The sequence below is a fragment of the Schistocerca serialis genome, chromosome 8 (genome assembly GCF_023864345.2).
Source record: "Schistocerca serialis cubense isolate TAMUIC-IGC-003099 chromosome 8, iqSchSeri2.2, whole genome shotgun sequence".
Classification (NCBI taxonomy): Eukaryota; Metazoa; Arthropoda; class Insecta; order Orthoptera; family Acrididae; genus Schistocerca; species Schistocerca serialis.
The window spans coordinates 360,632,287-360,659,881 of record NC_064645.1 but is presented as its reverse complement, the minus strand read 5'-3'; the positions used below and the strand labels follow the sequence as shown (position 1 = coordinate 360,659,881).

General features: G+C 46.1%; 1 protein-coding gene across 19 annotated transcripts in view; it reads right to left on the bottom strand.

The window, feature by feature from the left end:
• LOC126416640 (CUGBP Elav-like family member 2) overlaps positions 1–27,595 on the bottom strand; it is a 764,867-nt gene that overhangs the window by 172,826 nt on the left and 564,446 nt on the right. Inside the window, exon 1 of one of the 19 annotated variants that reach the window (XM_050084428.1) lies at positions 19,256–19,582. The exons of the other annotated variants lie outside the window; for them this stretch is intronic. Within the exon in view, the coding sequence (XP_049940385.1) occupies positions 19,256–19,412 (157 nt within the window). The 5' untranslated portion in view covers positions 19,413–19,582. Of the gene's footprint in view, positions 1–19,255; positions 19,583–27,595 lie in introns of those variants that run through there. 19 annotated transcript variants of the gene reach the window in all.

The window sequence follows — 27,595 nt, the reverse complement described above, 5'->3', positions numbered from 1 at the left end:
GGGCGGTGGTCAACCCACCGTTTTCTTCTCATCAGTCTTCAACGATAGGTCTCTATGCCTGATTTTTTTTAATATGTAGATACCAAAAGGATGTCTTCAGAATTCTACAGGCAGGAAAGGTCGTAAGTGTAGTTCTGCTTCGACAGACTCCCCTTCGTAAGTGAATATTTCCATCAACGTACAGATCTCGTTTCAGAAACACTGGCACGATTGTCTTTTTTCCAAAGTACAGATATGCAGCCCTGATGTACGTAGATACACTGCGCCGCAGAAAACAATATGGTGCAACCCATTCATGAAATGGAATATCGTCAGGTGATTTACTACAGTGTGACGAAAGAAGTGACGGGAACATGATTGGATATTAACGTAACTTCGTACACTTGCGCACACCGTCGGTGGATATGTAAATTATTGCAAGCTCTTTGACAGATAGGACGGCCACCAGAGTGCATTAGTCTTTATTTAACAATGAAATCTGCTAAATAGTCGTGCAATTGGGATCTTATTTTATTTCGCTACCAGTGTCGGCAATTCATTATGCCATCTTCAGGCCCCAAATGCTGTTGCCGTGAAGTCTTCGAAGGAAGCAGTTGATCTACGAATTCACGACGTCCAGAAATGTATGGTTCAAATGGCTCTTGGAACTACGGGGCTTAACATCTGAGGTCGTCAGTCCCCTAGACTTAGAACTAAACCTAGCTAACCTAAGGACATCAAACACATCCATGCCCGAGGCAGAATTCGAAACTGCGACCGTAGCAGCCGCGTGGTTCCGGACTGAAGCGCGTAGAGCCGCTCGACCACATCGTCCGGCTCCCAGTATGGCAATGTCTATTACTTTTGAGAGGGGCATACGGGACCTGAAGATGGCACGAAGAACTGCCGAAAATGGTAGCGAAAATAAAATAACATCTGAATTGCACGGCTGTCTCGCGAATGTCATTGTTAAATATTTGTCCGGCCGCTGTCTCGTGTCCACAACGGATCGACAGAGACAGGTCAGATGTTGAGTGATCACTGAATGACACTGAAAAGACGCGTACTTGTATGAGACTGCGTTGTCAGCACCTGACAGTTTTTCAGAAGGGCCTGATTGTGAGTCTCCATTTTCCTGAACGGTCGAATTATAGAACATCCATATCTGTGGGGTCTTCGGATGTAACAGTGGCCCGATGTTGGACTACATGAGAACACGAGAGCACGCACAGTAGTAGTCTTCAAGGTTCCAGTGGACCACGTCTCGACACAAGGAACGATCACTGTGTTGTGCACCAAGCACATCGCAACCCTTCCGTATCTGCGCCCGCCATCTCACAAGAAATACAGGTCGAGGGGGAGGTGGCGCAGTGGTTGGTACACTGGACTGGCATCCTCAGTTGGCCAGCTTGCCCGAAGAGCGGATACAACGGTTTTACGACGCCCTTCCCAACCGAAGGAGAGCATGAATGCGTGCAAGAGAGGGTGCAACGTCATACTGAGGAGTGGCCCCATACTGACAAGTTCTTTGTAAATTTGTAGCTATTTTGGGATCACTAAAGTAACATGACGTGAATCCCTTCTCCCGTTATGGGTGCTTCAGTTTTTCTTGAAGGCAGTGCAGTTTCTTGCATCTGAAGTACAACAACGCTGCAAGAATCCAAGCAGAGTTGGTAGAAGCGTATTGCAATAATATACCATAATATGTATGACCCATTGTTAGGATAGATGCAAACTTTTTGGGTGGGAGGAGGATGTATTGCCACGGCGTGGTGGGAGGTAACTATTGAAATCTGCTGGACGAAGTTACGTAGGATTGTCGTTGTCAGGAGCAAGCGTCGCGCAAAATTGTTCGAGCGAATGTTTTTGGTCGGCGACAACGCTGTACCTCGTCCTGGACAGGACAGGACAGTCAAACATGCTGCTTCTTTGGGATATCAGACTTCGTCGTCCCCCCCCCCACCCCTCCCCCTCCCCAGTATAGGGCACCAAGTGACATTTTCCTCTGTCTTAGGATGAAGAAACAACTGTGGCAGGCCTATTCCCAGAATGACGATTAGCTGATTTTGGAGGTGCAACGTCTCATTTAGAGCCAAAAACCTTATTCATGTACCGATGGGATAAATGTGTCGTAATGAAGTGTAATGAAGTGACGGAGAGACTTAGTACACCCGGAAAGATGACGGCATATATCCCCTATGGGAGAGTAGCTGTGCTGATAAGCACCACAGAGCCTTCCCTGTCCACCCTTTAATAGGAAATGCTTACAGCCGCAAGGCTCAGTGTGGTGCAGAAGGAAGCAGGCAACCATTCTACGGAGAGGCACACGTGTGCTCCTTACAGCCAACTGAACAAGTTTGAAAGGCGTCAAATTGTGGCCTTCCGAGTACCGCAATAGTTCTTTCACGGAACTGCCAGGCCGCGTCAGTTGAGCAACGGTGCTGGTGTGAACAATATCTCACCCGTAGACGAGTTTCCGGACGTCCACGCTGCACAGACGCCCACTAGGATCGCCGTATTGAATGAGGAACAGTGGCAGATCGTACAGTTACCACCTCGCAGATAAGAGTGCTTGTGAGCCCAGACGTGTCGGCACTAACTGTTCCGAACCGGTTGTTAGCAGTTGGACTGGGCGCGCACACACCTCTAGCCCGTCTTCCACTCATGCCACGACATCGATGTGCACTAATCGACCGGTGCCGTCAAGAGGATCACATGGAAGGTGGAGTAGCGGGCCGTGCTCTTCAGCGATGAAAGCAGATTCTGCTAGGACGCAAGCGATGGTCGTCTGCGTGAACGACGTAGACCTGGCGAGCACTCTCTAAGAATGTTTTCGTCCGGGACACTGGCCCCACATGAGGCCTTATGGTCTGGGCTCTGGCAAGCTGCAACTCTCGCTCACCATTGAGTACACTAACAACGTTCGGTACATGCAGAATGTTGTTAGACCGGTTCTTTTCCCATTCTTGGAACAGGAAGGTTATGTATTGTTCCAACAGGATAATGCTTGACCACGCATTGCTTGTGAAACTGAACGTACTTTGCAAGACGTGCAACAACTTCCCTGGCTAGTATAGTCTCCGGAATTGTCTCCAGTCGAGCACGTGGGGGATATGCTGGAACGAGAAGTGACTCGTGCATCTCGTCAACCAACAAACTCGTACGCACTACGTGAACAGGTGGAGCAGGCGTGGCTCAACGTATCTCAAGGCAGTATTCACCACCTGTACCATCGACTAGATGCCAAAGTCAGCGCCCGTACTGTCGCCCGTGGATACTACACCACGTACTTGCAAGGGTGGTTGTGTGGGTCGACACCTGGTACTTCAGAACTGCCTGTGCTACTGACTGTAAACTTAATAATTTCATGTACTTTACATGCACTGTTGCAGCGACAGATCACGAGTGATCGAAAACCACTACAAGGGTGTACTAACTGCTTTCCGGCAGTGTATTTCGAGAACGACTAACCCAACTTTACAGTTGACGACTACCTCTGGTTGGTCGAAGAGAGCGAGCGCGCAGAGATAGTGGGGTGTGTGTATATACATAGTCAGGGCGGCCTGGGGAGCGCCGACATGAATGCTGCAGCCACCCGGGCGCGCCCTCGCAGTCCACGTTACGTGACTCTCCGTGACGTCCGGGGCCCGCCGCCTATCGAGCGCGCCCTGGCGACATCGGCGGCGCTTCTGGGAACGTCCAGAAGCCGGCGTCCACAAAGGCGCCGCCGCCGTGGCGCCGAGCGGGCCTGAATCATTTATCGCCGATGTCGATAGACGGACGGAAGCGGACGAGCTAACTGGCCCATCAGGTCACCGCGCCGGTAGGCCACAGCGGCACTTGCCCGGCGGTCTCTCTCCCCCCCCCCACCCCCTTCGAGTCAGTACGGTGACAAAGGCGCCGCCGGTGAGAACCTGCCCACTTGTTTTACTCTCAAAGAAAAGGACAAAAGTCTTTGGGACACGAAAAACTGGAGATGAAGTTGGGTTTACCGTCCCGGTGGCGCCGGACTCCTCACATTCGGGGAAACCTTGAACAAGGACTGCCATTCCAATCTACCGTTGCCTCCTCATTTCAACACTTGGGTTTTTGTAATTGTTTTCAGTTCTAAGACTGGGTTGACGCAGCTCTCCATGCTACTCTGTCCTATGCAAGCCTCTGCATGTCCCAGTAACTACTGTAGCTTATATCTTTGTGAATCTGCTTATTGTATTCAAATCTTTGTCTCCTCCTCCAATTTTTATACCCCTCACTTCCCTCCACTACCGAACTGGCGGTCCATCCACGTGTCAACGTGACATACCAACCGATCCCTTCTTCTAATCAGTTTGCGGCACCAATATCTTTTCTCCCCGAATATGTTCAGTACTTTCTCATTAGCTACATTATATACCCTCTGATCTTCAGCATTCTTCTGTAGCCCCACATTTCAAAAGCTGCTACACACTTGTTTAAAACTGTTTATCAATGAGTTTTCATCTACATACATAGCTAGACTTCACACAAATATCTTCAGAGGAAACTTCCTAACGCTTAAGTCTACAGTCGATGTTAATTTATCACTTGGGTAAACAACGAAAAATGTAAATATGGATGCCCGCACGGAGATCTGAAACCTGCTTCTCCCAAATGCGAGTCCACTGCCACCTCTGTTCGATGCTTCAAGGGTCACCTGACAAACGTCGTCCTGTGCCAGGTTGTCCTCTCACGCTTTTATTCTTATTTACACAATGAGTTGTGCCGGCCGTTGTGGCCGAGCGGTTCTAGGCGCTTCAGTCTGGAACCGCGCTGCCACTACGGTCGCAGGTTCGAATCCTCCCTCGGTCATGGATGTGTGTGACGTCCTTAGGTTAGTTAGGTTGAAGTAGTTCTAAGTATAGGGGCCTGATGACCTCAGATGTGAAGTCCTATAGTGTGTAGATCCATTTCACACAATGATTTGCATACGTCTCGCCTATCACCGCCAGTCTCTCTCGATCCACAGGATATTTCCTTTTCTTGATCGAACTGTTTTCCACGTAACTACGTGAGAGGTCACGGGCAGCAATGCATTTCATTTTACCTCACTTCTCATTCTGTGGAAACCTGTCACTATTTTGTGTTTACACAACCTTCTGCATCTTGTTTATTTCGGCTCATGGGAACGTAGCAACTTCGAGGAAGAATCAGCCTTTCCCGCGGGCCAGGCACGATAACGGCAACTCGGAAACGGATTCCACAGCACCGGCACAAGTAAACACGAGTCGGCCGTAACAGCCCAATCCGGGGCTGGGGCTCGAGTCTCTTGAGTTCCTCACCTGCCCCAGAGGGGTCTGAGCCAACACTCGCCGGAACTACCGTTTCATCCTGTTGTTGGACATCAGTCCATATATGTGCGATGTCCTGATGGCCGGAGTGACTGGTTCATCGTCCAGCCCAAGCCGCTAAGGACAAAAATTTGAAATTTGGAGAGGGTGTTGCTACTGTACTGTAGGCGTCGGTTAAGAAGGGGTTTCTCGAAATTCCACGCACAGGGGGCTGAATTATCGGATGAAACGTCTCCTGAAAAGGTGTTATTAAGGCACTTTTCAAGCTATCACTGCGAAAACTAGTATTTGGTTCCTTAGAAATAAATACACGTTTCAACATTTTTGAAAATAATGTATCAAAGAGCTAGTAAAGAATTCTTAAAGCTGCGTCTACAGAAATTGGTATTTGATTTCTCGGCTACAAATAAAAAACATGTTTCAGCGTTTTTTTTTAATTGAACCGCTGAAGGGCTGAAACAGATGGTGACATGCTTCAAAATAATTTTTATGAAAGTACTTTTTAATACGAAATCTCTGAAAATTTGGAATTGACTTTTCGGTTAGAAATTTTAAAAAATATACAAGTTTCCCTGTTTTTGGAAATTCAGCCCCTATCGGGGTGAAATAGGGGATGAAATTTTAGAAGAAAATTTCCGTTACACCACAAATTTTTGAAGCTCTTTCTACGAAACTTCGTACGTCGCTCCTCAATTACATACAGAGGGGTCCAAAAAAATGTGTCCACTGTTTAAAAGTCCATAACTTGCAAATTAATTGACGGAGTTGTCTCAGTTTTGGTGAAAGTGTAGCTTTAAGTCCAACTTAAAAGTCACTGTACGGGTTCGAAACAGTCACCAGCAACATCCACACGCAAACGATGCCGCCGAACTGCCGCACGAACAACTGACTGCAACGTGTTCAGTTGGGTATTTACACATGAATGTACGATGGAGTCTCGAAGTTCATCTCATGTGCGTGGGTTTTGTCGATAAACTACGTCCTTTACTGTTCCCCACAGGTGAAAGTCCAGAGGAGTTAGGACTGGCCAACGTGGTCGATACTCCACACCACCTCTACGGCCTATCCATCTTGCTGATAGGTTTTCGTCGAGATACGCCCTAACACGATTTTGGTAGTGCGCTGGGGCACCATCTTCCGAAAAGTAAACTCTTCCGTCTTCATAGAAGTCTCTGATGGCAGGTAAAATGGATGTCTGAAGCTTCTGAAGGTACACATCACCGGTAACTGTGCAACTAAGAACAAAACACCATCTGGCGACTGTCATCTGACACAACAAAACAACGCAATACAACGCTTGTGTGGCGATTGCCGGAACTACAACGTATTACACTACCAAAGATGAGAAAACTCCGTCAATTAGTTTGCCAGTTATGGACTTTTAAACAGTGGATGATACATTTTTTTGGACCCCTATGTATAAGGAGATTCGTGTTAGGGAATGGAAGTTTCTATGGAAATATCACCGCAAGAATGCAAAATGGCATGACTAAGAGAAACCATTCACTCCAGCTACTAAAATACCTTCTTGGTCAGAATTACATTCGGAAAAGACCATGTTTTTATGGCCATAATTAGCGTGATACATATAGTGTTGCGATTTGTGAGCATAAAAATTTGGTTAAAGAAAAAATCGAATTTGCAGACCATACGGTCTACGCGAGCGATGCAGCGGCTCCTAAGCTAGTTCTGATACACTGACCAGCTACGCCTGAGAAAATTTCCACCTTAGTTTTCTGTGGAAAGGACAACCGAAAAAATACCTAAATTCACGAGATACCACAGAATACATGCCTTGCCGTGCGAACGTGTGGGGAGGATAGCGTCGTCTGTTCCACTCCCCTCATTGGAGGGACAGTTAAAACTTTCCGGTGAGTGGTCGAATGAAGTGCGCCGAGCGGAGACACCGAGGTTTGAAGGAAAGTGACGGGCTTTTCTGGGAAACCCACAAAGACTTCGTCCTGGGGCGTTACTTTCAGAACGGGCGCGACTTTTTGTAAGATGATTTGGACTTGCGCCATATGCCAAGTCGCCGGAGATCGATTCAATAGTTCTCGGGATGTCGATAAATTTCTCGCAATCGCGTGAGCCATGGCGAGTGCATCTCGCCTGCCCTACACCAGCCGTGAGTATTGCTCGTGGCAGCGCAATGTACGGCGACATCATGCAGATTTATTGCAAAGACGATCAGCCCGCATTTTAATGTAATCAGTTGACAGGAATTTTCAGCTGTTCGGGGAGTGAAGGTTTCATTCCTATGCTTCAGCTTCTGCTAATCTCGTACTGTAACATACACTCCACGCAACTGTTTGCGTACTTCTTTCTTTTCCTGCCACGTTATCGTGGTGACATTATGATTTCCTTCTTGCGTTCAGCGAGGTAGTGTGTACTCAGTTCGCGTTCTTGCCTTTTTGCCGTTTTGAACGGAACCACGAGTCAACAAATTTGCTAGTTCTGACAATAACCGAACATAAATGCGACCAGTATTGTCCAGCAATATAGTGGCGGCGGCCCCAGCCTGTTTTCCTAAATAATTTTGCCGGCCGGTGTGGCCGTGCGGTTAAAGGCGCTTCAGTCTGGAACCGCGTGACCGCTACGGTCGCAGGTTCGAATCCTGCCTCGGGCATGGATGTGTGTGATGTCCTTAGGTTAGTTAGGTTTAATTAGTTCTAAGTTCTAGGCGACTGATGACCTCAGAAGTCAAGTCGCATAGTGCTCAGAGCCATTTGAACCATTTTTGAACCTAAATAATTTGTTCGTTGATTTATTTTATGAAGTCAACGTCTGAAAAACGTACTTGTCATGTGTTACCCATGGACCAGTAACTGTACGTTACTAGCAGATCAGACACTATAATTCAGACGTTTACATGACCGTCGTAATTAAATTGCCGACGCTCTCCAAACAAATACTTACATGATTTAAATCTTGTTTCCTTCAAGCGACACAATTATAAACACTTCTGATTCATGAGGATATACTACAGATTTGGATCTGCAACTGTACTACTAGCAAATGATTGTATTTGCCTACGCACCGAGGTTCGTAACAACTGGCCGGATGTATTTGCGAATACGCCTGAGTTCTGGTACACCGACATATTTTAATGAATAGATGGTTGTGTGAAAAGAGAGAGGTTGAAGGGTTGGGAAGAGGAGGGGGGCTGGGTAATTTTGTAATGGTTTATCACACAAAACAATCATAGACATGAACTCCGACTGCTTCTTTTTGTGGCTAGAAGGCAAACGTAGGGATCAGTGTCGCTGGAGTATAAAAATCGTATGGCGTCAAATCTGGTGCCTGGAGGCCATGCGAAACAAGCTCCGTCATCTGGTCCCTTGCGTCCAATCCAGCGGTCGCGTGCAACACATTTTAACCAATCGCTTACTCAATGTCAAATCGAGCACGTTTCAGCCGTCTAATTTCTAAACTGTTACCAGTTTATGCTATATATCACGCCTTTCTGCGATGTATTACGCCACCTTCAGGCCCCATGACCAACGTTGTAGGTAGATTCCAACTTCGGTTCAGGTCAAAATAGGGGCCAGTATTGTCATTGAATGCTGGCCCCTATTTTGACAGGAACCGAGGTTGGAATCTACCTACACATCGGTCAGGGGGCCTGAAAATGGCGTAATATATCGCAGAAACTGGGAGCCCAATAAAGTAACAGTTTGGAAATTAGACGGCTCAAAGGGGTTTGATTTGACATTCTGTACCGAACAGCCGAATCCCGCAGCCATCTCTGAGAAGATGGACATACAGAGAGTCGTGTACTGTGCTATGCCAGTGAGGGGGCGACAAATGGAGTTCTGTGCTTAAACTTCTTCCGATTGATAAAAGAGCCATTATTCTAGCGTACTGGGGTAGACGCCTGTTACAGATGTTTCACCGAAAAAACAAGGCACGAACTTCCCGCGGGATATGACAAAAATAAATAAAAAACATTCAGTTTGTGTGAGTCTCATTGCAACTGGTAAATCCCAGATGCGCACATTGTGAGTTCACATTTCCGCTTACGTGAAATATAGATTCATCACTGAAGACGACACGACACGACACAGAAAATCGTATCATGCACCAACATTTTGTTTGGAAAATTGGCATGTAAACCGTAGTCTGTAGGCTTCAGAGCTTTTAACAACTGCAAACGGTAAGGAAGTAGTTATGTCGCTCCTTTTAAAGTTTCCGCACAGCCGTTATTGGGACTGCTACTTCACGACTAACCTTCCGAACTTATTTCTTGGGGCTACGCGTGAAAGACTGTCACTCGTTCAATACGTTATCCAGTCTCTCTCGGTCGTGCCGTGCTCTTCCCTTTGCAAAGGCAGCCGCCGTCTTGAAACTGATGACACCACCTACGGATATTACAATGGAGCTTAATACGGAATGGAGAAGGTGCAGTCCTTGTAAACTGTAAAACACGAAAAGGTTTCTGTTCACTACTCGTTGCTGCTAACAGCGCTTTCTAACGGGAAGACACAGGTAACAGTACCAGTGCGCAGCTATACAAACAAAACTGTGAGTAGCTCTTTCATCTGATGTATAATTGTTATTCCATTTATAATTGTAAGTTTAATGTAAGCAACGCTACAATATCTTAAAACACCGATATTCATTCTGAAACACTCAATGCAGTATATCCAATACGGGTAAGAATTCAGCCAGATATTGCAGTATTTCTGGACTAGGTAATTCTGTAACACCGCCCACCTTACTATATTTCCTGACGCTTCTGTTATTGCGGCACAGTCCTTTTTACTTATATTATACAGTACCTCCAGGGTTTCAGAGGGCGATTGCATAAAAGCTAAAAGCCATGCAGAAAAATGACATGCATCAGCTGATACAGCGTCTCTAAGTTTGGATTCATAATACTCATCATCGCCTAACTGGACTAGAGGTCAAGTGTATTAGGACATTTATCTAAACCATCCGCTCCCGGGAAATTTCTGTCACCATTTTCAGTGACTCACATTCACGTATTTACGCTCGCCGGTTATACTGAACATGTGAGTTATTCCGGTGGTACTTACGAATAATACTGTATATCGCGATAAGCGTTCGAGATAAAAGTGCGTGCCAAAGCAGGGCTCCTGCTTCGACGTATGCCTTCCACAGCAGACGTTTCCAGCATTCCAGCAACGACGATTCACAGGTTGCAACTAGCGCCAGCTCCTCTACAGTTCCTCACCAAGGAGGCACGCTGGCGAAGCTGCTGAACCGACGCCTCTGGGAGGTAGCGTAGAGAGTTCCACTCACGTGGAGATGTCTTGTCTCAAATTGTCACTGGTTGGGTATACGGCGCTTAATAGTGAAAGTATGTCTTCATAGTAACGTTGCTGACGCTGCACTTCAGTCGAGCTTCCAAGGTTGTTAGCAAAAGAGTGAGTGTGTGTATATATATATATATATATATATATATATATATATATATATATATATAATTTTGAAGGTACAAGGGAGACCGAGAGGCTTTTAGCGTGTTAGTGGTAGATTGGAGCCGAAGTAACACATGGGGCATAGTATATGACGTATCATTGGTAGCGCTCTGCCCGCGAAAGGCAAGTATGTGTTCCCTTTCCGATCCGACACAGCACATCAGTTGTTTGCTATGACGGCAAGGCCAAATTACTTATAATTTGCTGCAATATAGGCAGTTCCTAATAATTTTAATGAGCTTTCAAAAGTACGATGTACGTGAAAAACGACTGAACAAACAGCCTTGTAATTTCTTTATGTTATTTTCAAAGGTAGTTATAGCCAATTGTGAACTTTGGATAACGTGTTCATGTCAGCAAGAGTGGAGATCCTACAACCTTCATGACGCCAGCAGTGCAAACGTTAATGGTGTTCCTAATTATCGTCTTGTTTAAGTACGGAGAATCCATGCAATTTGAAATCTGTTTCGTTCATGAGCATGCTTAAATACGTGTATGTAATTAATACGTGTGTTGCAAATGTGCATGTTGCGAATGCCTTCCTCTCCATATACTGCACTATGTTTAATATACGCTAATATAGGTTAATTTTAATGGCATTGATGGGCTAATCTGTTTTGTGCATGACCTATCTGTATTAACGCAATTAAAAGCGCCAGTTTTAATTTCAATGTGTGTGTTCAAAATTATTTTAATAAGCAGGTATGATTTCTAGACCTGTATCTCTGAACGCCCCAAAAAAAAGGGGTGTATATTTTCAACAGTTTAGTAATTTTTTTGTATTACATGAGCTTATGAGGTAATTTCAACCAAAGCGCACACCGATAGGGCTTTGACTCGCTTAACAATTTTAGAATGCACCTGACCTGGCGGCAGTTCACGTCATAAGTTGAGTCTGAATTTATTTCACTGTATGGTCTTTTATTTCTAAATTTCTTAAGATGCTCGAGTTGATTGAGGTATGTCAAACAAGAAAAGCTACATGAACGTAGTAAATCGAAATATAAGAGTGCTCTCATTACACAGAAGTTTTATTGCGTTTATTATTTTACGTACGGTAAGCACAACTCAAGAACAACTAAGCTTGGTTCTCGCTTTTTTTTTTGCTGCCTCCTCAATTATCCCCAGCTTCTAACCTTAGCCTTTTATTTTCAGTATTACCATTACTTACGATTGCCTGATAGTACTATTATCTTACTGTACTTGCCTCACTGATTTGTACCCTTTGTAAGTTACCCAGTCACGTTTCGTACAGACTGCAAGTACCTATTGTGTTCGAATGCTCTGCCTTCAACCATCAAGTAGTTTCCGCCAAGGATGTTTGCCCGTTCATATTTCTCTGCTGCAAGCTCTAGCCATATATAAGATCTCACTTGTACAGCCAGTGTCTCCGTCGCATTCAATGCGTCATTCGTGATGTTTGTTACTTTAATGTTTCACGCATAATCAATCACCACCTAGTAATGAGTCCGTTGTTATAGTAACCGAGACGCAAATTTACGAATTCTGCGATCAATAGATGGCGTGCTGGATGCAAGACGTCTTAAGAATCTCTGTATGTCCATCTTTCCAGAGGTGAGAGACTCGGCTCTTCGACACAGGATGTCAAACACCTTTCAGCCGTCTAGTTTCCAAACTTATTTTATTTGGCTAACAGTTTCACCGTTTTACTACGCCATTTTCAGGCCCCTGACCAAAGTATAGGAAGCTTCCACCTCAGTTCTGGTCAAAACGTGGGCCAGCAATAGTGATGTTAGTAGGTTTCTGCTAGCTGTAGCTATCACTTGAACCATCATCTGGAACTTGAGTCGGGAACCGAGTTCAGTCCTTTATTCAGTAAATCTAAAAGCCTCGGTTTAAATACAAGCCTACCGTCTTAGATTAAACAGCCTCAAATCAAACGTTGGGTCTCCAATAGCTAGTTTCGCCAGCGTATTACAGCAATTAGGAATACATCCCACTCCCGCAACATACGGTAGAAACAATCCGGTGGAACATAACGTTTCGTTTGAGGCTCAACAGTTTAGGACTAACGGGGACTAGCATGACAAGACGGGTTTGAAACATCGCTGACGTCTTAACGGTTACGTACCGTGCTGATGATGTACTACCCTTTACGGTTTGTAGAGGGTCTATCGAAACCTGCCTAGCGGTCGAAGTTGCCTGATTTACTCTCATACAAGGAGAAAAACGGCGCCAGTTGTCTTTCACTCATCAAGCACTAACTAACCAACCACCAGTACAAATGTACTTAAGAGAGATTGATATCTAATTCAGATCTTTTCACATCTCTGGAGTTACATAGCTATCCTTTCCTCTGCCGGCTGCCCTGTCTAATAACATACATACTACGTCATGCTAAAGAGTAATGCCTTCTAATTTTTTAAATTACGTTCTCAGTATCGGTTGAGGTATGACATCTCTCGCGTATTACTCTATCGCTTATTACTCTGTCTACGCCCCTGCTTCGCTGACTCAAGTTGGAGGGCTCCTTCCTAATGGTAGCGTGTAACATGGCGATGTGTAACGTAACTACGCCTGTGCGTGAAGGTAAACAGCAGAAAACGTGCCTCCAATTTAAATCTATAGAATGAATCAATGCTGCATGCTGTGGTGATTACATACACAACAATAATGTGCGACGTGTTGTTCGTGCTCGTGATGAAGGTAATGGTGCTGCTAACCTGAAAGAGTATGACGCAGATCGTGTTCACCAACCGACGAGACTCACAAGAATCGGACTGATGAACTTGTCAGACTAGATCGAGGCATCCACAGGGCACACAATTTTCTGTACCGCAGTTCTCCAATGGTGGCCTGTACACGCTCTCCTCATACTCCCACACTTACGTACCTGGGGGCTGTGTCTGTATTATCCGACGAGGATTTCATCAACCCGATTTCGATGAGCCTCGACGGTTGCCATACGCGGCCGTCCGCTCCGAGTTCTGTCACACAGTTTCACGTACGCAGCTAGATTGGCAACATTTGTGGGCAGAGGGTATCTGCTACTGAAGACATCGAAAAGAAGTAACTTAGTTTGGGCAGAAGTTACATTAACAAAAACGATGTTACAGAAAGAAAGCTGTCATGGACCTCAACTCAGAAGCCGAAATCCTTCCAGGCAAAGGGTTACGCCCACCGGAGTCGCCCGCCACGACGACGAAAGTGCTGCAACCTTGTCGCACAGTCCTCCGGCTCGTTAGGAACTATGCAGTGGTCCCATCGCACAACCTGCCCGCCTGCCGCCCGTGACGACACACCGCGCGCTGCTCGTACTGTTTATCTAACTCTCTTACGACACACGCTCACGGTAAACAATTCCGCCTAGCGAGCCCGCCAAGGACGTGCCGCGCTGCCAACCGCGCGGACAGAAAGTTCCTAGCGGTCAGGTGAGCGGGCCGTTCTAGCAGTCTCGCGTGGAAGACAGGCACAGCTGCGCGCAGGGTGACGTATGCAATAACATCGCGCATGCGCCAGCATTTGGCCGCTTCTTTTCCTGAACTACAGGTGCGTTCGTGGTCATACGGGCGGAATATTTCCCTCCCCTCAACACCTCTCATAACAGCAGCAGTGACTGAAATAATTTCCGAACACCGAGAATCGCAAAAGATGCATGACGCTATTACGTCCATCACCACGCAGACGGTGAAAAGAATCTTTTAGAAATAACTTACTCAAATACAGTGAAATTCGTAGGGGTTGTCAGCTACACGTAAATAAATCTGTACGCTGTTATCCACACAACACTGAAGTGGGCGATATGTTACATTGTTGGAAAAACATCGTAAATTTTTTAACTCCACATTTTATTCAGCGGAAGACATAATTAGTGCTTAAACTACAAATTATGTCTCCAATGGTATCTCACTAAGTAGAGTACAAAATTCTGCTTTACACCCTATATTGACAATACAAGACGGGCGGGAACCGCGAATTGGTACTAACTGCAATCGTGTAAATCTCACGAGGGTATAGTACTCTAGGGTTAAAGGCGTAGTTCAGAGGAGACACGAACTGCGGCCCTCCACGACAGCGTCTGCAGTGCAAATACGACTATCACAGCGCACTACACACGATTTATAATTTTAACAAATGACTGAAATGTGATCTAGTACACATCAACCACACCTCGAATATTTACAAACATAAGCATGAACATGAACCTACACGAAGTCAACTTTTTTTTTATTAACGGGATTATAGTTAAAAAAAACTTTCTCTCGTCTTATGACTTCCATAATTGACCGTCCTAGTGGGCAAACTGGTTGAGGTTTTCGTCCCCGCCGCCAACAATGGAAGGTCAATTTTGACAATGCCAACAAATCGTGCACGTGAAACGTCAGAAAGGTACTTAAAAAGCCTAAAGCCTAAAGCCTACAGGTACTCATTTATCTTAAACTTTATTCCGCAGATGTGTTTCGAACATACATGAAACCGTTTGTGTCAATATTTCTGTTCAACATGAAGTTCACACAGAGACGGAAGACCGAACTACGAAAAAACGGGGAGAAGAAAAAACAGAAAAAAATGTTAGTAGATACATCGAAAGTATCACTGACTGGCGATAAACCATGACGGCTAAAAGCCCAGCCGACGTTGAAGAAAGGTTACACAGAACAATACGAAGATTCCACGCTCAAACGCTCCTTCCGGTCTTTGAATCAAGGCAGTCATCGCTCACGGTAAATGTTACGAACGACATTGCTTGTGAAGGGGTCTCATTCACTAGAGATATACGACGAACGGTTAAAGCACAACCAACACTCCCACATGTTGTGGTACGCAGACCATGGTACAAACAAACTTTCAGCCTTCCATAAAAACTGTTAAAAAGACACGCGTTCCCCGACGAATCCAACAGTTCTCACTAATAATTTGTAGTTCTGATACTTCTACAAATACGATACGAGAGTTTATCCTTTCCACTGTTACGTCGTGTGCTACAACAGCAGTGTGAAATGAGAACAAATCCGGATACAAACTAAAAGGAGCCATTACAATTCCTACCATTCCCCTGTGTTTTTCCCGCATTAGCTAACAAACAAAAGCCTGTGCAGGCTCGTCAACTGTGGCATTTAAAGCAAGTTACTGAGTGAAAAACGTACAGGCCATTGCATTTTCAGTGCTGGAAACACGCACGGTAAGAATCAGCAACTGACGGGAGCACGGAAAAAAACTAAAGCAAAGTATCTGTTACACACTATGCACTACTTCGTAGGCGGTGACTTGCGCGCAGTTTACATCATCATCTACCGTGCTTGTTTGCGTCTGACGAACTTGTTGAAAGCTTGAAAAAGGCAAACAAAAAATAAACGGGAGATGGTGGTCTTTTCTCCATGCTTATTCTCAACTCAAGCCACAGTCGCAGCATTCAGCGTCTCAAATGCCCAAGATAAGCTCTTGCAGCACACTGGTAATAACAAAAGTAAACAGTGATGGACAAGCATGACAATGCCTTACGTACACATTTCGGTCTCGTCCACAGGACATGAAGACATGTAGTAGGAAGCTTGTCAAACTGCTGCTGCTGCTTGAAGAATTATTCTAAATATACTATAGGAGTGTTTTATAAAGGCGAAAATGCACTTTAAGAGTGGAAAATAACGGCTTAGTCTGGCCTAAAGTGTTATTGCCCGTCACCGTACGAGAATTAACGACGGAGCAATAAGAGGTAAATGTGCACTAGGTGTTTGCGTGGCCTAGCATCCGACTGAACTACGTGACACGTGGAAATTTGGATCGGTCCTGGACGCTTGTTCGGATAGCCAAACTGATTAAGACGACCGCTCGCGATGGGCGGGATATGCCTGTTCGAATCCCGGTCTGGCACAAATTTTCATGTAGCAAACGGCTGACGTCAATGCATAGGTCGAAATAGATGCGGAGATTCGCATTCTGCGACTAAGTAATTCCGGTAACAGTTAAAATTCCCGAGACTGCCGTCGTTCTCCGGCCGTTGACAGCCGGTCGGTAGAATTTTCTGGACCGGAATGAAGGCAGTGGTGACAGATCGAATTGTAGCGCAGCCAGAGGTCTCGTTTAGGCAGAAAAGTGACATTTTGAATTGGTGAAGCTGGGGCAGACACGAACATGTTATGAAAATCTTGTTTATTTACACTGTACATTTCATGCTGAAAGCATGTGTCTTCGCCACTGTGGTCTGATATTTTTCAAGTGCTGTGTTTGACGATAAGAAAGCCAACACCATACTAACTCAGGGGTAGGTATCAGTACTTGATAAAATAGGTGTGATTATACGACCTCATAACGAGAGAAAGTAGAAAAATGGTTCAGATGGGTCTGAGCACTATCCGACGTCACTTCTGAGGTCATCAGTCGCCTAGAACTACTTAAACCTAACCAACCTAAGAACATCACACACATCCATGTCCGAGGCAGGATTCGAACCTGCGACCGTAGCGGTCGCTCGGTTCCAGACTGCAGCGCCTAGAACCGCACGGCCACTCCGGCCGCCAATTAAAGTAAAGCTGAAGAATAGTTGTCTTCTTGATCGGTTCAAGGCTCGAAACGGACTTTTAGTATCGTATTCTTTAATACTCGCACATTCGTGGCGTCTCACAGCCAGCCGACGGGACACACACACTGTCCTGCCAGCGTTTCCCTGCGGACCCGAGCCACACGGCGGCGCTCTGGATTCGCGCCACAGCCACGAGGTCCGCGCCCTCCGGCCAGTTCTTTCGCTCGCTGGCGACTCGGCGTCACCTCGTTGCGTCACGGCTGATGCGTCCAGCGCGCCGCGCCGTCACTCGGTCACCGGATCGCATTTCTGTGCGAGCACTCGCGCTGCGGGCGCAGAAAAAGCGGGCCGGCAGCCCGTGCGTACTTTCCCGGCGCTGCACCGGCCGCCTTTACGGAGGCGCTCGAGCTGTGCAAGGTGCTCCGGCGGTTGCGCAATACCCCTCTGCTCTCTTCCGACGCGGCCGCCGCTGCCGTCCTTGCGACACTACGAATATTTGGTGAAAGTCCCCGCATTTTACCGCTGCCGCAGCACTCGCCGGCTGGCGGCGTACCTCCGTTTCCCCAGCGCGCGGCAACCTCGGAGGCGCGGAACGCCGTTCTCCGAAACAGCGCTTCCAGAAACCGACGCGTCACGGGGAAGCGCTAGAGGCGAAGCTGGCTTCTGCAATTCCGCCATGCACCCTGTGGCCGTGACTCTTAGCACCGAAGAAAATTTACAAGTTACCAAAGAAACATTTCGACGATCCGCTAGCCTAATTAGCAAACTTGCCGTACCCTCTCGCGGACAACTTTTTACAACCACGTAACACTTTCGCGTCGACCAAACCAAACGACACAAACTTTTGTCTCGCTAAGAATTAGGTCAGTTCGACACGAACAAGAAAGAGGAAAAGCCGGAAATTTATGGAGAGGAACCCAATCAGCCGTAAGTAATTTACGAAAAATGTGATACAAATTTTGCACAATGTTAACCTCGCTGCGAGCACGAGTTGCACGTTAACCACTAGGTAAAGCCGGCCGTGGTGCCGAGCGGTTCCAGGCGCTACAGTCTAGAACAGCGCACCCGCTACGGTCCCATGTCCGAATCTTGCCTCGGGCATGGATGTGTGTGATGTCCTTGGGTTAGTTAGGTTTAAGTAGTTCTAAGCTCTAGGGGACTGATAACCTCAGATGTTACGTCCCATAGTGCTCAGAGCCATTTGAACCACTTGGTAAATTCGGTCAGTCAGTACACATTCTGGCAGTGACCACAGAGTAAACACAGCTAATGCATTTTGTCAGAACGCAAACGACACGCTACGAAAGTAATGAATTTTAATTTGATGAGAATGGAATGGGAGCTTCGGTGATCTGTTTGACGGACAATCCCGCTTCGGCTAAGGCACGCGAAACGAGGAATCAGTTGGCCAACCGGGGATCTAAACATTCATCTTCCGAATACAAGCCTACATTTATGCCTAAGTGCACACAGGTCGCCCCGCCGCCCCCCGACCGTCAAGTACACAAGATCACGCGCGGGCTGTGTGTGTGTGTGTGTGTGTGTGTGTGTGTGTGTGTGTGTGTGTGTGTGTACGCGGATGACTAACAACTTATCTTTCGGTACCAGTACCGGCAACGACCTCATAAGAGTATTTTAGTGAATATAATATGCATACATCGTATATAAAGTACAATAAATACGGTCGGAAGTGGGGCACACTACGTAATTTTTATTTAATTTCTAGTGACAGAAACGCTAAAAGCGACGGAGTTTCCCCAACAATCACACTGGAAGCTCCGCAGCAGCACAGATCGCAAGATCTGTGCTACTTGCTATCTGTGAAGAGTGTTCACGAACCTCCTGTATAGGAAGACAGGAGATTCAAAGAGACTATCCTTTGCGGCTCATCCGCTCTACGACAAGTAGCGGGACACTACAGCGCAGGAAGACCCGACGCAACTGGCCACATCCCCCAGTTTGTTTACTCGACGTCTAACGATAGTGCAAAACAACAATAGGTCGGGACGAGCTGAGAACTGCAGAGGAGGTGCAGAGTGAGTAAGTACCTGGAACCATGTAGGGCGTCTGCGCCGAGGGCGCGGTGGGCAGGTAGTAGGATGGCTGCATGTAGTAGACGGCGGGTCGCTGGTAGTAGGCGGTCACCGCTGCGGGGTACTCGTACGGCGAATACACGTGGTGCAGGCGCCGGCTGGACGACTTCATAACGCGGGTCCGGCAGCCACCACCATGGCCCCCGAGGGCGCGCGACGCGACGACCGCTCCCCACACGCACTGTCAGAGCAAGCACCACAGCGCTACGCAAGCGAGAGCGCACACGACCGGTCCCGGAGGAGCGCACGACGATAAAGCCCTGATCCACACGACCCGTTCGCTTCGCGAGAGCCACTGGTGAGCCGCGCAACAGAGCCGCCGCTCCGGACTCCGTGGCGGCGACGCGGGCGCCGCCGCACGGCCGCGGCGGGTACTAGCCACGCCGGTCGCCGGGGAAACAACCGGGTGCGCGTCTCCGCATCACTTCCTCTTCTTTATCGTCCGCGTCAAGAATTACCGACGTATCACTCACTGCATGCTGAACACACAGGGTTGGAACGGCAACTGTTGTTACATACCACACCGGCGGAGACGAATAAAGTGATACAGGACACCGGCCGTCTATCGAGCTTGGTAACAGCCTCAAATTGGGCAATAGAAGCCACCTGAACTACAGCACATGCCCGCTGCGACAATCCGTTTCCCTTTGCCGCTAAAATCTTTCTTGTATACCAAAACCCCTTGTCCGTCCACTTCCGAAATATAAAACTGGCGTTTCATTAAATTTTGCCTCAAAATATTGTGAAATATCACAGCATAAAATCAACAATCAAATCGTTTTCTTTGTCTACCCTTCCTACTACAAAACTAAAAGTGATTGTATGTGTTTCGTTTCGACATAAATGTAATGCTTTCTGCTTAACGTTTACAAAAGTATCTTTGGTTTCACTACCCTCTCAAGGAACTTTAAATTAACAATGTCAGCTTAATTCCTTACCAAGCTGGTAGCGTAAGAGAGCGACAAGGTACTGAATATTTTACGAGCAGCGCATGCCCCGAAGTTTATACGGCTTTTTTACGCCAATTCCAGTTTGTTTACAGGCTTGATGCACTGCGACTCTCGTGTATCAAACCGTATGCCATAACTTCCCCGACATTACACTTATCGTTCACATCACGGTTATAATCGTCCACGAACTTCGTAATTTTTCCAGTAGCCGTAATTGTGCCGTAACTTGGAAACTAGAAGTTTCGACATCTACACTGGTATGACCTTTTCTTCCAAGTTTCATGTGAGGAATCATAATCCTTTATCAGAGAGCAGAACTTTCATATATTAATAAGTTTACCACTGCGTAAATATATACCCCCATCTGAGGTCATAGACTGTTTTTAAGATAATATAATCTTAACGACAGGCTGTAAACAAACTGTCAGAAATTGTCAGTGTTCCTTTAGCAGCATTAATTTCAACGAACGAAATATTTGCAAGACGTGAGGTTCTGAGATGTATCAGAACTTTGGGGTAGGTTCCTTACACCAAAACAAGAAAAAAAATTCGTACGCAATGTGTTCTAAACGCTTTCGTTTTCCGGATGTTAATGTAAGTTTGCAACTTAGCTGATTGAAGGTCATCAAGACACGAACTCAAATACTCTAAATGTCCTCCCCTTCCTTCTGAACACGCATGCACAGATCGAAACATGGACTGTGGCACCCTTTTAAATACTCCCCAACGGTTTCGAATGGTTTCTCAGGCTTCCAGGACACCCGTGTGGTCTCATGCATGGACACTTAATGTGTCCCGAGTGATGATAATCCAACGGATTGATGTCGGGGGAACGTGCAGGCCATTCTCCTCTTCCCATCGAACAGTCGGGGTAAATGCGAGCGAGTGCATCTGTAACAGTGAGACTGAAACGTCCTGAGGCTCCATCATTCCTACACCCCAAGTTTCTCACTTGCAGGTGCACATCTTCTAGTAGGTGTTTCATGTTATTCTGAATTACATTAATACTGAATTGGTGTCGATGTCTAATATCTACTGTAGCCCCAGGGTTGTCATTGGCCCATACACGTGGTTTTTGGAAATTTCGTATTCAATCTCTGCCTCGTCCGTAAACAAAACTGTAGAGACAAACAACGGGTTGGCAGTTCGTGCAACAAATCATCGGCTGAAGTTCTCCCAAGGTGGATGTCGGCAGGCGTAAGGGCCTGCAAACGTTTAATATGATACGGACACATGAACTGCTCGTGAAGAGTCCTCCACGATGTACCACATGCCAGAGCGGCTCGATTTGCAATGATACCCGACTCTGCTTCGCCAGCCCTTAGAATGCACTCTTCCTGGTGAGACATACTAACGACGTGGGATCTTCCTCAATCCATAGTCTGTGGTGCTAGGGATCCTGTCTCGGCACACACAGAGCACGGAAGGTTGGATGACTCGGTTGTCATTGGTCTGGAAACGCCGTCTGAGACAGCTGTGCAGCCTCGTGTCGATTACCATCCACTCGGCCGTACAAAATCATCTGCCTACTCATTAAATGAATACCCCGCCATGTTTGAACGGAGCACTGTCTGTAGTACACGTACACGTTGAAGACATAGGATTAACGAATGTGAACAAGTTACCTGGTAACGAAAAGCCCGGTCTAAGGTGCTGCAGTCATAGGACTGTGACGCTGGTCCCGGCGGAAGTTAGAGTTCTCCCTCGGGCATGGGTCTGTGTGTTTGTCCTTAGGATAATTTAGGTTAAGTAGTGTGTAAGCTTAGAGACTGATGACCTTAGCAGTTAAGTCCCATAAGATTTTACACACACGCAAACAAAAAGCCATTTAGAGTACAATGAGTCAAACAGGTCAATTATTAAATGCAGCAGCTGGGATGTACCTGGAAAGCCGTTGAACGTTAACTTTCATTAATAACTCTAAAATGATGGATTTTCGGACGTCTGTTTGATCAACCTTTTTGCTTTGTTCTGGTTTGTGGAACTTGTCCCCAACGCTTGTAAAAATATTTCTGAAACACCTGTGTGTGTGTGTGTGTGTGTGTGTGTGTGTGTGTGTGTGTGTCACACCGACGATTTCGACGCTTGCATTCTAACATTGTCACCATCTCTAACTTGCGTTTCTAATTGTAATCCCTCGAAATAACGATACAGCAGCTGACAAATCCATGACATTTCCTTCTTTGTATCGTACTGCCTCACACCATCTAGAGCTTACAAGGAAAGACTGGAAGGCTAGAGGCAAGAAGTACAGATGTGAGAAGCATTAATATCCGCCAAGGTCGTGGTCTTCAAGGCGATAATACGGCAGAAAAGAAGAACCTCGTAACTTTCAAACAGTAAAAAAGATATTGATGATGGTGTTCAGTAAATCGCTTTTTACTGGCTACATGCCGATGTAATTTAGCAGGCTGATTCTGTACGACGTTCACATTTAGGCAAAACTTATATACAACGATTCCTGCTGCCCCATACGTAACTGTGTTTAAGCCCACAACTCTAACAAGTGGTATTTCTCCTCCTTTCAAACTGCAGAGGCATTATCTTTCAAATCAAGTCACTAAAAGTGGGTTGCGGAAAATCTTCCAAGATTTCGTGTACGTTAAGCGAGAGGACCACCTAGTTTCCCAAGACGTCTGGAAATGCTTTTATTGCACTACAATAATCTGAGCTTATGCTTAATAAATTTAGAATGTTTAACTGCTATTTGTCCCTCTTTACACGGTGCGTGCTTTACAACAAAACAAAATTTTCTCTCTGTATTCTTGTCTGTTTTTGGCTCGATTATAAATGAACTGTGTTAAATGGCTATAACAGAGTTGTACTCAATTTACATTCGATCTGGAACCATACTCGGCGCAGGTTAGGAGCGTTCCAGTAACTGTTCGCTGGTCTTGGCAGCGCACTGAATTCTACCTCTTCAAATGGAAACCCGTTGTGCCGCTAATTTGTAAATGTTCTATTGGGTGGTGCCATTCATCAGCAGCCTGGTTTTATGACCAGTCTTGCAGATGACAATTTAATATTGCTTTTACAAATTTGTGGTAAGGACTATGGAACCAAACTTCTGAGGTCATCAGTCGCTAGGCTTACTCACTAATTAATCTTAATTAATTAATCTAACTTAACGTGAACACCCATTCCCGAGGGAAGACTCTAACCCGACCGGGGGTGGGGGGGGGGTGGGGGGGGTGGGGGGCGAAACGCGATAAGACGCCAATAGACCGCGCGGCAATGCTTTTACAACTACTTTGTTTTATTGGTACTATCGGATGTATTTGCAACTTAGCAACCACTAACATCAGTGGTAATACTAGATGTTTATTACGAACTTGATGCGGATACAGCAATATTCGCAGAGGTTGATGGATGGAATGGGGTGAATTGTAATTTTCGATATGGTGTCTATACAGGTTTTTCAACACCCACAAGAAAAATCGGGCAACTTTCTCGAATGTACGAATGGTAGTTTTAAATTGTTCTATTTACGTTAAATAAGTTATTCTGAACCTTTGTTTTCTCTGGAAGAAGGTGTTAACCCAGAGATTAGTCCTCGCAAAAAATTCGAAGATACGTTTTCCGTGTCACAACACTTCACGTAAACGCGCGAACAAGTTTCGTCTGAACTACCCTAGCAACCTGCACGCAGAGGAAATGCACAGAACAAACAATGCAGTGCTCTTCGAGACGATTGTGCTGTGCAACGTAGTACCTTAGCAGAAAAATTGCAGCGAAATGCACGACAGAAATTTACTATGTTTCTTGTTTAGCGATTGCCGGTGGACAAACACTTAAATTCGGCAGCTAGGAAGAGGAATACCCAACTTCCTACGCTCTACTGAAAGAATTGTGAGAAAGGGCAACGTACGTGCAGAGCAATATCTTATGTAATAAAAATTAGAACAGAGAGGAAGCTGCTTTGAAACAAGGTTCCCTAGTTTTCCCAGAGGACTTTTAATTGCGATAACAGTGGGAATGTGGATGTAGCAGTCGATATAACGGAAACCGTTAAGAAATATTTAGCGCACCATATAGATTTTGCTAAAGTTGGAACCTATTTCGTAACACTAACATCCTCATTATTTCAGAAACTGTTCAAGATGTGTAAACATAGTCTTCGGCAAGCTACTGTACGCTGGGGAGGATGGAGGAGGAGGAGGGGGGGGGGGTGTTATTTCTCTTCGGAGTTAATAATAGAACCGGAGTAAATTCGCTCACAAGAGCAGTGGAGCCGAAACTCCACTGTACCACCGGACATGGCGGAAGAAGTAGAAGAGATATGGCGGCAACACTCAAGAGCCAAGAGATCGAGTGCATTTTGATTCTAGTGTATTTTTAATTTCTTCATTGTTCAAGGACACAGGAAAGTTACTCATATGAAATTTGTAACAAAAGGCTGTATAGCTGGCCGGAGACCATGTGTCTACATCACAGAACAGCTTCAGCAGATGTACGAGTATCGTTGAGAAGATAAAGAACAGAAGTAGATCTCCAAAGAACTCACCTGTATGAGGAAAATAAACGTACAAAACACCGGCCTATTCTGCAGTACTATTCGCAGGCCTATGACGTTTACTGGTTTGAAGTAACAGAGGAAATGTAGGAGATGCAACGAAGAGCGGCGCATTTCGTCTCAGGGTTGTTTAAGTAATTGCGAGGGCATTACGGAGATGCTGAGCGAACTCCAGTGGCAGATGCTATAAAAGAAGCGTTCTGTATCACGCAGAGGTTTACTACTGACAATCTGAGGACGTGCGTTCCAAAATGAGTCGGGCATGATATTACTCACTCCCACAAACGTCTCGCAGAATGACTACAACGAGAAAAATCATACGGAGGGCTACCGACAATCGTCGTTCGCAAGCATCAATACTAAATAGCCCAGAGACTCGGCGGTGCTAGCAGTTCCCTACGAGTCACACGGCAAGTATATAAGTACGTGTAAAAGAGAGCCTCGCTTCCTTGAAGAAGGTAGGAAAACTAGCACAGCTCAATCGGTAAGAGCACTGATCGAAACCGAAGGTCACTGTTCGCGTCCTAGTTGGGCACACAGTTTAAACTTCTAGGAAGTTTCCAAACAGCGCACTCTCTCCTCCAGACAAAGTTTTGTTCCTGAACGTAAGGGGCTCAGCGTCCTGTCACTGTGGGAGATTGAGCACCATCTCGGACTGTGGAAGGAAATTTGCAGCGTTTATTTCAAGGCAATCACCTCCACAAAACAAAAAAATATTTTTTTGCTTAAAATGTTCTCTGAAATGTCTGTTTTATTGTACTATTCATTCCAAGTTCATCAGGGACTCTTATCGAGTTACATGGCGATTTGCGAAAAGGTGTTTCCGAAAACCATGCAGTAGTCGACATGTAGTTTCGACGACGGCATAACAGTCATTATGGACGTGCTCTAACAGGAGAACAGACCAGCCTGTCACAACTTCCGCGCAAAAGCGCACGAAAAGCGTAACCGAGCTAGCAGCAAGAGCAGCGGATGATGTAAGCTGCCGAAGAACTCCAGAGAACCTCCTCTTGTACCTGCTGTATGGTGCAGGCATCGCTGACTAGACGTATGTTTAGCTTCACTAGAAAAAAGAAATGCAATCCTTTTCTCGATACGGTATTTTTCAAATTGGCGGGAAACATAAATTGAGAACGGTATATACGATTTTAATCGTAATTTGATGCCAGTGTTCTAAACTGAATTGAAGACATGCGCGGTAAAACGGACCAACCCTCAAATACGAAACATTAGATATGTTGCCACCTGTTTGCTGGGTACGGGAACTATCAAAATTGACATTGGTCTCGCCTTTAAGTGATATCTAGGGTTGACACCAATGTCAATTTTGATAGTTCCCGTACCCAGCAACAGGTGGCAACACTTATCTCTAAGGTTTTCCATTTGAGGGTTGGTCCGTTTTCTCGCGCATGTCTTCAATTCTCTATCAGCGTTCGCAGCCGTTTTGCGATATCTTAAAAAAATCTATTTTCGGTGCACTCTTTTGTGGCGATTTTGTGTGCGAAGAAAGCGGCGTTTGTTGCAGAAAGTCATCATTTTGTTAGAACTTTATATTTTACAGTTATCCTACGTACACTACGTACACTAACAGAAAACGTATTGAAACTAACACAAAATTATGTTGTCACAGGTGCAATAGGAGAGCTTGGGGAATTCCCGCCAATGACCCATGTTCCGCCTGCAAGAGATTCTTGCAGTTGGTGCGGCGGTTACCGGGAACGCCCGACATTGACGCAGAAATGATTTATTGAAGACGAAAGTGTGAGGAATAAAATTGTATCACCAGAGAAATGGCATTACTTTTTATTTTACCTGAGAAAAAAAGTCGTGAGAATCAGCTACTTCATGCGTCCGAAGAGGGCTACCCACTTAAAGAGATTTAGGGAAAGCACTGTAAACGTAACTTCGTACACCATGACAAGGATTTGATTGTTACTACTCTGCTATCGGAGTCCGGTGACCACTGCGCCGCCTCGCTCCTATTTACGACCTTGGACTTGACACATCGGACTGTGACTAGAAAGTACTAATCGAAAGAATTCACTTGCCTTCTTGGAAACAAAATATCGTAAAACCTGATGCTGAGAAGTGGACGAAATAGATGGAGGCCGCAGCAGAATCCATTCGCTCGCACTGGGTGCTATGACGTCAGTGGGCTTCCGACACGTTGTGGCTTCAATAAGTCAAGCTGGACTGTGGCGAAACGCGAAGAAGGGGGAGGGGGGGGGGGGAAGGGAGAGGGAGAGGGAGAGGGAGAGAGAGAGAGAGAGAGAGAGAGAGAGAGAGAGAGAGAGAGAGAGAGAGAGGTGTATTCGAGAGTCAAGAACGACTGACAGCGAGCTTCCTGCTTATTTCGCGAATCCTTCGCGAGGCAGCGTCCTTGTTGATTATTCTGGGAAGCGTAAATAAAGGAAAGGGGGCGCGCACTCGCCCACGAAACTGCTGCCAGCGGCCTGCCCTATCCGCTGCGTTTACCGACCTACAATTACAGTGCACACAGCCGGCGACCGGAGACTGCAGTCGCTACACTCACGACGCTGTTCCCATACCTGCCCGAGTTTCCAACCAGAGGAGCCCTACACTGCCTGTTCACCGTTCATTATTTGCCCTCCGCAACAGGAACTATGTATGTCAATTTTTTTCACGCGACAACAGGTGTGACAACTTATCGGCCCAGCACTGGAAATATTCGATGTACATAAAAATACGATTAATTTATTCATGACGACACAGGAATGGGGGGGGGGGAGCGGCAAGAGGAGGACACGTGCCCCCCGTCCCTTTTCCCGGAATCTGAAGTACACCGTTTCGTAGCAGAATTCTCACACACTT